The sequence below is a fragment of the Panulirus ornatus genome, chromosome 30 (genome assembly GCF_036320965.1).
Source record: "Panulirus ornatus isolate Po-2019 chromosome 30, ASM3632096v1, whole genome shotgun sequence".
Taxonomy (NCBI): Eukaryota; Metazoa; Arthropoda; class Malacostraca; order Decapoda; family Palinuridae; genus Panulirus; species Panulirus ornatus.
This window is the reverse complement of record NC_092253.1, coordinates 7,703,455-7,715,631: the sequence shown is the minus strand read 5'-3', so window position 1 is coordinate 7,715,631 and position 12,177 is coordinate 7,703,455. Positions and strand designations below refer to the sequence as shown.

Sequence of the window (12,177 nt, the reverse complement as noted above, 5' to 3'; positions counted from 1 at the left end):
GAATATTCCATTGCCCATTATACTCACAACCTCTTCTTGGTTTGATTCTTTTGCTATCTTATTTGTTGCTGTAAAGGAATTTGTTCAAATGCTTTCCAATGTTGTTTTTTTCTTTATTATCCATTGTGTCCCTTAGTTTAATAACTACACTCTGTTTTAGAATACTTCTCAGTACCATCATGCCATTTATCAATACATCCATTAAGGAACTTTAAGTAATCATGATGTTCCTGTCATTATTCTTTTAATGAATGCCAAATGTTGTTTTTCTGTCCATGTACCTTTTCACATTATAGGTACAACTGTATCACCAGTCATTATACTTTCTGAAGCAACTGTTTGTGTCCAGTCAAGAGAGAACACACTATTAATGTATACTTTGATTTCTATCTAACATATGTTATGAATTTCTTCTGCATGCCTTTTTCATGTATTTGAAGGCTTTTACAATATTGACTAGTATGTACTATACCTACATCACAACCCTTCTAAAGTGTAGGGTTTAACCCTCAAGAGGTCGGATGGGTTCATGTGGGATATTGTAGGTAATGGACTTGGACTTCCACATTTGTAATGTTAGAATTACAGGGTGTATGTCTTATCTGTTTAGGAATGTTAGGACTGAGAAAAGGGTTCAGAGACAGGGATAATTTTATAGTTACTGTATGTATATGAACAAAGGTGTGCAGAAACTAGCAGTTATGACTGTTGGTGCAAGAGTTGTAAAAGAGGGGAAAGAGTAGTCCTATGATGCTGCCACAGGAGAGACCTGCCATTACTGGAGTTTCATTGCTCTGCTGAATGGCAAAAGTGGTGGCTGAGAAGCTTAGTGTAACTACGGAAGGGATAAGGCGTAGTTAGGATTTCATGGTGCTGCTTCAGGAAGGAGGAGGCATTGCAGAGGTCATGTGGTACTGATGTAGAAGAAATGAGGTGTTTGTTAGGGTCTTGTGGTGCTACTACAGGAAAAAGAAGTGGTTGTCACTGGGGTCCCCCAGTGCTGCTGCAGAAGGAAGGAGGCATTGCCTGGTTCATATGGCACTTCTGTGAATCTCCCACAGGATACAGGCAAGAACACACTTATATGGTTCTGTTGCTGAAGGAAATGCTGAAGTCCATTTGCTGGCAAGAGATGCTTCTAGTCATTTGGCTGAAGGTGGAGTAATGTGTGAGACCAAAGTGTTTCATGGCCACTGCCATATGTAAGGCTAATTGACTATGCACATGATTCCACAGTTTTCCACCTGGTACCAAAGTCATTCTGTGGATGCCACCAAGGCATGATTTACATGAACTGAAGTTGCTGTTGCATGACATGAGGATATACGTATATTAAGTACAGTTGGAAACACTGCACTACTCTGCTACATGCTATTTAAAGGCTCCAAAATGAACTACAATAAGAAGAACTTTGAAGAAACAAACAGAACATGCTGCCTATATGTTATATAATGGTTATTAACCACAATTTCTTTGATATTTTCAAATATATAACATCTATATTTCTTAGTGTGTGAAACAGTTTAAGCCTCAGTTTTATTGTCATGTATGGTACAGTATTAGATTTTACAGTTTGGTTAGAAGTTAATACTTTAGTATTCACATAATCCATGATTTATGTTCTCTTCTGAACAGGTACTCTGTCAGGCAGTAAGAAAGATTGCTGGGGGTGAGGAGTCAGCTCAGCACCCACATCCCTGCATCCTGGAAGTGTCAGACCAAGGCATAAGGATGGTCGACAAGAGTAAACCTGCCGTTAGTAGTTTTTAATGATCATCTTTTTCTTCCTATTCTATATCTCAGCATCATATGCATTTGATGATATTACAGTTTAATAGCATTTACAATAGATATATGTGAAACATATGCCACTGATAAAAAGGTAAACTGACTTTCTTATCTTAATGATAATTCATTGCTGATCATAAGGCTGCCCTGGCTAAAGATAATAGATAATCCTGATGGATGATAAGAAATACAACAAGAATGAATACAAAAGCAAAGTACTTATACTGATTTGCAAAAGAGGGGTTAAAGTGTGAAATATGTTTGGGTAAAGAAATAGGCATCAAGAGTATAGATATTTGGGAAGCACTTTAGCATGGTTGGTAGAAGAGGAGCTGAAATGTCAGCAAGAATACTGAAAGAAAGTTAGACTGCTGAAGCTTCAAGGACATTAATGAAAGGAAAAACTGGAATCAGTGGATGTGATGAGCATATCTCATGACTGAGGCAATCTTTGGCATCGTATTTCACATGAAGTGGGATTGTTGCAAAGGAATAACTGATTCAGTAAAAGAAACTGATTAGATATTTATTGTGAGAAATGGAGAAGGTTGATGACTTTAAAAGATGTTATAGGATTATGAAATGAATGGTTCAGATTGAAATATGGAATGATAAAAAGGTACAATTGTTCCAAAAGTACTCCACTTCTGAGTTCTAACCTTTTTAATTTACACTCAAATCATCCTGTCTCACTCACCTGGTGCACCTCATGACATTACTTCTGTTTTTATTTGCTCTTTGAAACTATCTCAAACTCTGGCACCAGCTTGTACTACTTTGGAATCTAGCACCAGTTTTATCATCTACAGACAGCAATTGATTCACACTCAAATCATCCTGTCTCATTCACCTGGTACACCTCATGACTTTACTTTTGTTCACAGTAGCTCTTTGAAACTGTCCCAAACTCTGGTACCAGCTTTTATTACTTTGGAATCTACCACTAGTTTTGTCATCTACAGACAGCAATTGATTCATCTCCCTTGCCCCACCAGCCCATATTTACTGTATACCTGTTCCTGACTCAAAGACCATAGTTGAATAATTTTCCTGCATGACTAATTAATCTGAGGATATGATATTGTTTTCTCTTTCAGCCCAACCATGTGCCCTGTCATGACTACTTCTACCATCTGAAACATGTGTCCTTCTGCGCTTTCCACCCAAAGGACCACCGCTATTTTGGCTTCATCACCAAGCATCCGACAATCCAGCGTTTTGCTTGCCATGTCTTTAGGAGTAATGATAGCACCAGGCCTGTTGCAGAAGCTGTGGGGTAGGTGGTTCTAATGTACTGAATTGGAGTTACAGTTATAGTAGAAGTCTTATGGGACAGTATTCATAAATTCCTGAAAAGAGAGTAACATCATATTTTTATGGTCATCTTTGATTTTATAAGAGATCATTAAACTTTCAGGGTGTAAAGTACTAGGGATGAAGTTCTACACTCATAGCCCCCAGTCTTTTGAACATTTATTCTATCATACAACTTTTTGAACATCTGGATTGTCAGTTGTCTGCAATCACACTATCAACACTTATTCCATTAATGCACTAGTCTGGTATTTCAGAGGTGTTTCTTTACATCTTTTTAAACACTTTGCTTGGTGTGACCATTGATTGATTTTTCTTTTTATCTTTCAAAAAGCTGTTTACTATCGAAATTATCTCTCTTCCATGTCAGATCCTATTGTAATGTGGATTAGTAGATTATCTGCCTCCTTACCAATCTTCAAACATGGGGTTCTAGTAGTAGGTTGTGTAGTGAGGCAGCACTTCAGTGGTTGTCATGTTGCACTCCTTTGACCCAGGTAGCTGTCTTTCCTTACTGCCTCATCCACACGTGGACTACTGGCATTCTGTCTACAAACGTACAGTCTCTCCTTGTTACTCATAACACTTGACAACACTTAACCCCCATAGCTCCTTCTTCGTAACTCTACATTTTCCTGCAGTGAGCACGACATGATAGCCCTGCCTATGGCAAAATGGTAGAAGCATTAGATAGAACTAGTCGGTTGGAGCATTAGGTAGACACATTATGTATAAGTAGTCAGTTGGAGTTGCAGACACAGTGCTAGAGTTGCCCTCTGTCAGTGACCTGTGATAGGTAAGGCACTAAATGGCTAAGAAGTGGTACTGGAGTTCACGAGTTATGTAGATTCTGTTGTCATGGCCACCTCCATGAGGGAGTTCCAGTTGGAACAGGCATCAGAGATATAGATAGATAGATATACTATGCTTGCTCACTACACAGCTATCACTACCCCTCCTAATACCCAGGCTGGTAGTACCAGTAATATACCTCCGTGGTCGGTGGGTACTACCCATCTATTTTTTCATATATAAACATACTGGAGTCCTTAAGAAAAAATTGAATTCAGTTATATTACATTTACTAAAGAACATCTTGATAATCCCACAGTAAATTAAGATTTTTATTATTTCAGCGAAATATGGTGAAATAATGGTCTAAGATGGATATTCAGTTCTCCAGAATTTTATTATTATTAAAGTAGACTTACATGGCGTTCACAGACATATCTACTGTAAATGAATTCCTGCCCTTGAGGTGGATATTTGCCATTCTATACTAATGTTTAGAAAACTATGTTTTAACCCTCAGGAAAGTCCTACTTTTTCTTTTTAGGGGTGCAAACACTTAGGGATCATTTTGTATACCATCATCTTCATCCTTATGTTCATTTTTTGTACCTCAATCCATCCATCCATCCATCTCTCACCCGTCTATCTATCATTGGAAGCTACACTTTAACCTGCAAAATAACCTAGGTCATAACTTGAAAAGGCTTAACCTTATACTCCTGAGATTTTGCACAGTTGTTTATCAACATCTGAAAAAATTAATCGGTCTGTAATCCATATTTTCAGTTTGGATTTTGCCTCAGTTAGGCTCCTTATAAAAAAAAGCCTAGCCAAGAACTTTGTGTATCTCACAAACTGAAGAAAATTAAATCTTTGGTTATGGAATGTAATATACTACAAAGGTCCATTTATCCATCTGTCTGTCATATGCCCATTCATCCATTGTCACACTTTAGCATTCATCTTGACCTTGGGCATAACTTGAAACGTCTAAATGAGGTTCTTATGAAACTTTACATGATGTATTTTTCCATGTCTAGTTTGGGCCTTCCTGGAGTTGGGGCCCATTATGACAAGGATGAACCTGTAACTTAACCTGGCTTGTAGCTTGAAGAAAAAGGTAATTTTTAACACCTTAACCATCTATTTCAGACGTGCTTTCCAAAGATTCTACCAGAAGTTCATTGAGACAGCCTACCCGATTGAAGACATTTACCTTGAATAGTGCCTGGGAGAGTGATTAACATTAGGAAAATATGTAAGCCCAGTGGATCAGGTGGAATTCACAGGACACATGCAGTAGTTCTGTTGGTTACAATCAGAGCAACTTGAGGGTCCTTATGCATGCTTTACAGAGCTTTTTTTTATTTGATAACACATTGAAAAATCAAAATTTGAATAGAGAAGATGACTAAGAATCATAGATAGTTATCTAATAAATGCTCCTGATTCAATTTCTGGAAACATGCATTATGACTCTCTGAAGGCAAGCTCAAACTGGTTGAATGAGTCAGAACTCTGGATATATTGTATCCAAAATGAGGTACAGTGTGATGGAAAGAGTATTGTTATGAAATACAGTAGAGGAAAAATTTAAATGTTTCAAGAAATGGGAGATTCTGGGTTCCTAAATAATCCTAAATAAGTTGAGACAGATGAAATGTAATTCAAACTTGAAGCTAAATGGATAATTAGCATTAATGCACAGGTATTAAAACACTCTTTATTGTTAACACATTTCCTGGATTGGAACTGTAAATTATGTTTTATACTGTACTCTGGGAATAATTTTGGCATGTAAATTGTGGAACTGTTCAAGCGCCTTTATCTTGGCAAAGGTCAGACAGATTTTTTTCTATTCGTGAAATGAATTGTTCAGATGAAGGTAAATTATAAATATCTAAGGTACATTAGGTTTATTTTTGTTAGATTTTTTCATTGAGACACTGAATAGATTCAGATGACCAACATCAAGGTAATTTCCCACTCAAATCATCATAAGCATGTTGTAAATATGTAATAAATCCAGTCATTTTTTTTTTTCACAAAATTGAAATTCAGAACTTTTTTTTACAGTTACATACACACTTCTGCCAATGACAGAAGTTCATTTTGCTACTCATTACAGTGAGAATTCAATAACTGGTACCCAGTCATATATATATAACAAAATGTAGCATATGTAAAGTAACCTTACTCTCCATTATATTTCAATCTAAGATACAGATATGAAAAAGAATATTCTTTTGATTTTGCAACCAAAGAATTAAGGATATTTTTAGTTTATTTTGTTCTCCAAGCAGAAACTGTTTTCAAATACCTAAACATGTGATACATGTTCATTACTCATTTCATATTAAAAAGTTAAAACTTTTTAAGTAGTGAAACTCTGGGGGGTTATTCATGTGGTTCCTGCATATATATGAGTTTTAGTCATCAAAGCACTTGAACTCATGATTATGTGTATAACTCCTCTGTCATTGTATTTATCTCATCATTTAAAATACTATAAGTGAAGGATCATATGTATGATTAGTGATGAAATTTATGACTGTCAACAGGAAGTAGCTGAAAGGTCCTTTTAAGTATGTGAAACCTATTCACTCCTTCCATGAATTTGGTTGAGTTGGTTTGATATATCGTTAACTTTCAGAAATTCACATTATGCTGTACAGTATATGTTAAAAAGTCCCTCTGATCTTTGCCTCTTCTAGTAATTTTATGCGATATTTTGCATATGTATATATGTAAATTCTATTTATTGTAATTTAAGATTTGGACCCCTACATTAAAATGTATTCTAGTAAGAATGGAAAAGTTGAAAAGCTTTTTGTACATTAAAAATTAACTGAATTTTGTATGCTATATAATGTGCAAAATTGGTTTAGATTATTATGATTTACACTGCTGTATTATACATTTTCTCATGATAATGATGTGCTTGAAATCATAACTTATGTGAAAGTCTAAGTTACATGTGAGTTGTCAGTAATATTTTCATAAATGGGATTATGCTGTTGATTCATGTACAGCATTCCCTTAATGAAAATGCACAGATAAAAGGTATATAATGAAAAGCATATACTGGAAATACATGCGTTATTCTTTGATGAAAATATAGAGCTGAATTGATTTATATTCTAGCCGCTAGTCAATAATTAACAGATAACTTAAAGTCTATATTGTTTAGTCAGTAAAAGAGCTTATCAAAAAACTGTTACTTTATTAATGTATGATTTATATTCTTACTGCTGATGTTTACAGAGTTTATACATCACCTTAACCATGAAGCTTATGTGCTACCTAAATATGAATGAAAGGATAATCTTGATTTTGTGAATTCAATGAAATCTCGGATTTCTATCCTTATAGATTGGCTTGTTATTGAAATTTGGATGTTTTCTTAGTTTACATTATTGCTAGAGAGCTAGGACTTTTATTAGAACTGATCTGCAGTATAATGCACATAAACCAGAACCTTATGAGTGTCTATGTGCATAGAGAAATTGCAGTATATCATATATGTGAAAACTTGCCCGTTTATATAGATATATATTTTTTAGACCGAGAGAAGCCCATGAACCAATCAATTGATATGGGCTGTCTTGCCTTGAAAATAGCTCAGCTAAGGGATTGTCTTGTATAATCTCTTTGCCTCATATTGACTACTGTCCTGTATCATTACCCATCTTTCTTTTTTCCTCTAATGCAGTGAAAATGCTATCTTTGGGAAGATGAAATTCATTTTGAAGACTGAAAATAGATCAATTTTCTTTTGGTATAACCCATCAAGAACTAACATTTGCTGGATATCTTGCCAAAATGCTTGATTATCTTAATACTGTATATCACATTATGACTTGCACCCTGTCAAGTAAATATGCTAATTGTGACATTCCACGGCCATTCATAGCACCTAATCTCATGTAGCGTCTTTTGTCATCTGTGTATTTGATTGTGATATCAACCAAAAAGCTCCCACTATATAGAACAAAAAAATTCTGCACAAAAGCAAATTTTGGCATACTTTCATAGCCTGTATAGTATATTACTTCTTGTATGGTATAAAGCTATTAAAGGAATGTCATATATTACTGTACATTGTCATGTAGCCCTAAACTTCTTATTGGTGATATAGCAGCAGTGTATTACAGAAAAATATGTTGCTTTCAGGTTAACCATGACAATGATGTGATTAGAACCAAACACTGAAATGTTCCTTGAGCACAAGTATTTGAGTCATCTGAACTTAATCATTCGTCATCGTACAGATGAATTTAGGAAAAAATTTCTAGCCATCCATGTGTTTATATTGATATGATGACCAGTTACTTAATCCTCAGAATTTCAGATTTGGTAAAATATAAATCTAGACTATATACTGTGACATCTTGAATAGTGAGACTTGTAGACAAAATTTATATGGTCTTCCAGGGCAATTTTCTCCTGAATCTCAAGAATAATATCACACTTTCCTTCACGGAATAACTGACTTATGGATAAAAAAGAATGAATAAACTGTACTGCTTTGTTTATGATTATTTGCTCACCTGAAAACCAAAGATGATAAAAAGGTTTCAGCTTATCAGTATTTGCCATTGTTATTTGTTGAACTGATATGATGAACTTGTGGAACTGTCAAGCCTCCTTGTAAAGTTAAACACTTATTTTTCTCATTTCATTACAGCTATATATATTACAGTATCTCCTGATATTGTAAATGATTATTTGTTAGAACTTATTAAGCAAAGATAAAGCATCATTCTTACATTAACTTATTGGGCAAAACAGGTCAAAAGATCCCAGTATTTTGCCTTACAGTTGGATCTGATTGAATCCTCAGAGTGTTTTGTAGGAAGGGATCTGGGGTTGTTATAGGAAAGATATTGCCACTACTTAACTAAGATGTTCTTGTTTTTTAATTGAGAAAAATCAAAATAATCATCCCAAAAACCTTGCTCTCTTAGAGTGATTAACGATGCACCGTCGACCTGGATGATTTTGGCATTATTTGTTGCACCAACCTTGCCTTAATGTAATGTTCTTTTGTTACTCTACATTAATTATTGAATAATAAGATAAATGCACTTTGTGAAATTACATTTACTAAAATCAAGTTGTCTGTGTATTAAATAACATTCTATAAAAACTTATGACTGTATGCTAATCCAAATGTCTCTATGAATTATTTTAATCCCTTTCCAATAAGCCCTGGACCCACCTACATGCTATGTACACTTTCTTGGCATGACAATATGATGGTGAGTGATAATGTGGATTGTAGTGTGACAAAGTTTAAAATATATGGCTTTCGTTACCGGCTGCAGTTTGAAATTATCCCACAATATACATGCAACTCCCTTAAGCTTTTAATTTATGAGATTTAGAAGTGTGAACATATTTAGATATTGTACATTGTTTATCCTGTATGGCTTCTGTAGTTATACAGATCTTTCTCCACACATTGTGCTCAGATTTCTACATATTTTGTAAAAGAGTGGATGGGCCATTCTTCGTATGTTTCCTGGTGCTACTTCACTGATGCGGGAAACAGCAGTTAAGTAAATAAATAAATATTCTCCTAGTCACCCTTCTGAAGTAATTTTACGCTATCTAACTTATGAATGTTCTTTATATGTATCTATTTCCAATCATATTACTCAGTCACAATGTAAAATTAGTTGACTCATTTTTGTCAGTAACACCTTTGCACTTCATCATTTACTTTGAAAACTCTAGAAAATATATATCAATTGACTTCTTCATTCTTCATTTTGTGTACGTACATGCATATCAAAAATCTATCCTAGACTTTTGATTTTTACCTGAGATGCTTAAGGAATCAGAAGCTTTTTAACCATATCAAAAGCTCAGTTTGATAGCATTCTATTGCAAAGTTAATGTAAAATCTAGAATGCCTCAGAGGTATTTGCCTGATGATTACTTTATTTACTGAATTTGCGACGCTATTTCCTGTGTGGCAGGGTTGCAACAGGAGTGGATGAAGGCAAGCAAGTATGATTATGTACATGTGCATATATGTATATGTATGTTTATGTTGAAATGTATGTATTTGTGCGGGTTTGGGCACTTATGTATATATATATATGTGTGTATATGAGTGAGTGGGCCATTCTATGTCTGTTTCCTGGTGCTACCTCGCTAATGCAGGAAACAGCGATTAAGTATGATAATGAAAACAAATAGTTCTACTGCAATACTGAAGATGGAAGGATGGAGCAAAAAATTTTTTTAAGCGATTCGGGCACAAACATACAGGAGGGTGAAAGGTTTGCATGGGATGGAGTGAATTGGAATGATGTTCAACTTGCTGTCAATGGCCTGAACCAGGGCATGTTAAGTGTCCAGGATAAACCATGGAAAGGTCTGTGGGGCCTGGTTGTAGACAGGAACCTGCAGTGCATTTCATACGACAGCTAGAGAATAGATGTGAGCAGATCCAGCGTTTCTTCATCTGTTCCTGGTGCTACCTCACTAACATGGGAAACAAATGAACTCTAATGATAGGACTTATCACAGTTGTCACTTCGAAGGAAGAAGTGCTAATCAATGTTTCTTCCATATACTTGTCTTGTAATGTTATGTTGTGCAAAACAGGAAATAATTTCATGAAGGGCTCTAAGCACCATACCAGGGACTAGAATTAGTAATATGAAACGTAGCAAATTGAGTTGAAAAGTTCTTCAACATTCATTTGCATTTTCCATATTAATGGTTTACCTACACCTAGGAATATAGTCCACCACTGATGAGCTGTTCTCTGGCAGTCAAGAGAACATAGAATAAGTGACTTTCAAAAGTGTTGGGGGTGACTGCCAAACAGTGTAATCATTACAGTGATTTATGTTTTTCCGTGGTTTGTTTTAGCTGCACCATGGAACACAACTCACCACCAATATATTGTTCCATGGAATGCAACACACCACTAATATACTGTCCCTATATGGCAGAGGGAAACATACCTCAATGAGTGCTTATCAATGTGTTTTACATTGATGGTACAAACAGAATGAACTTCCAAAGGATTCCAAACTTTACGTCACATGCCAAAAGTTTTTAAGTGGCACTTAAGAACTCTCTATCAAAGAGTCTTTTTAAATTGAAATATCAAAATTTGTGGCACATCATTATCAAACCATTTTATAAAGCTGATAATACTTGTATATACATTTCATCCCCAGGAAGGAGAAATGCATGTCCCAGATATTTTCATCTCTGCTACTATCAGAAAATGTTTGCATTCTAATCCAAATGGCTTACAAACAACACAACTCTGACCAACTAAGATTGAAGGTTTTACCTTTATTGTAATCTAAATACACTTGCATAATATTCACAACTCATTCACATTGCTATTTTGAGAATATCAGTAGAATACAAAGGAACAACCAGCAACAGACCACTGGGTATTTCATTTGTTGTAGTGGAAGGGATCTGAAACAGGAGATTAAGAGAGGGAAGGCCTGTAAAGTAAACATATGACTTACAGAGAATTACCTGTAAACTCTAAATGTAACTAACTAGGCTCAAATAATGGCAGTCGTCGACATGAAAAGAAGTATTTGTCAAGGCATTCTCAAAGGTATCTATGGTGCTGCTTTCATCCATAATTTATTCCATACATTCACAATCTTTGAGCCTCTAGAAACACCATGTAGAGTTTCCCCTCTGCCAGTGGCCTGTTAAGGGTGAGGCACTGAAGTCTAAGAAGTGGCACTGAAGTTCAACCAGTTATGGAGACTTGCTGAGGTCAACCTCTTATGGGGGTTCCCTTAGGAAACAGACATCAGAGGTATAGACAATAGGTAGGTAGGTAGATAGATAGATAGATCTTTACAATTTTGTCTGAAGAAAACTTTGTCCCATTTGAAGTTGAACATTCACCCATAATGTTGTGTCTATTACTGTACTTTATACACTTGAACAAGTCTGCAGTTATTAGAATAACAATCTGAAGGACAAAATCCATGTACTCTGGTGAATCTTATTCCACTTCATATCTATATCTAATTTCTTTTACTTTTTTTGAGTGGTTGGACCAGGTGCATACAACCTCTTGCTTCAAATCCACCAGAAACCTCATACAATCAACTGTTCTTGTTTGACAAATTACATACCAAACTTCATGCAGTATGAGTAACTTCTTGTCTACATACACGCAGAGCAAAATATATTTCTTTTGTGATATGTTAACCTATCTATGTCTACTTTCTCAAAAAGGGGGGGAACCTTCCCTTTATCAAAGGCTGCTTGTGGTTTTTG

At 35.4% G+C, this 12,177-nt stretch overlaps 1 protein-coding gene across 2 annotated transcripts in view; it reads left to right on the top strand.

The window, feature by feature from the left end:
* LOC139758372 (JNK-interacting protein 1-like) overlaps positions 1-9,212 on the top strand; it is a 140,061-nt gene extending 130,849 nt beyond the window's left edge. For both annotated transcript variants that reach the window (XM_071679674.1, XM_071679673.1), the window contains exons 7-9: positions 1,636-1,755; positions 2,886-3,064; positions 5,047-9,212. In XM_071679674.1, the coding sequence (XP_071535775.1) occupies positions 1,636-1,755; positions 2,886-3,064; positions 5,047-5,119 (372 nt within the window). In that variant the 3' untranslated portion in view covers positions 5,120-9,212. The remainder of the gene's footprint in view (positions 1-1,635; positions 1,756-2,885; positions 3,065-5,046) is intronic.
* The last annotated feature ends 2,965 nt before the right edge of the window (positions 9,213-12,177 follow it).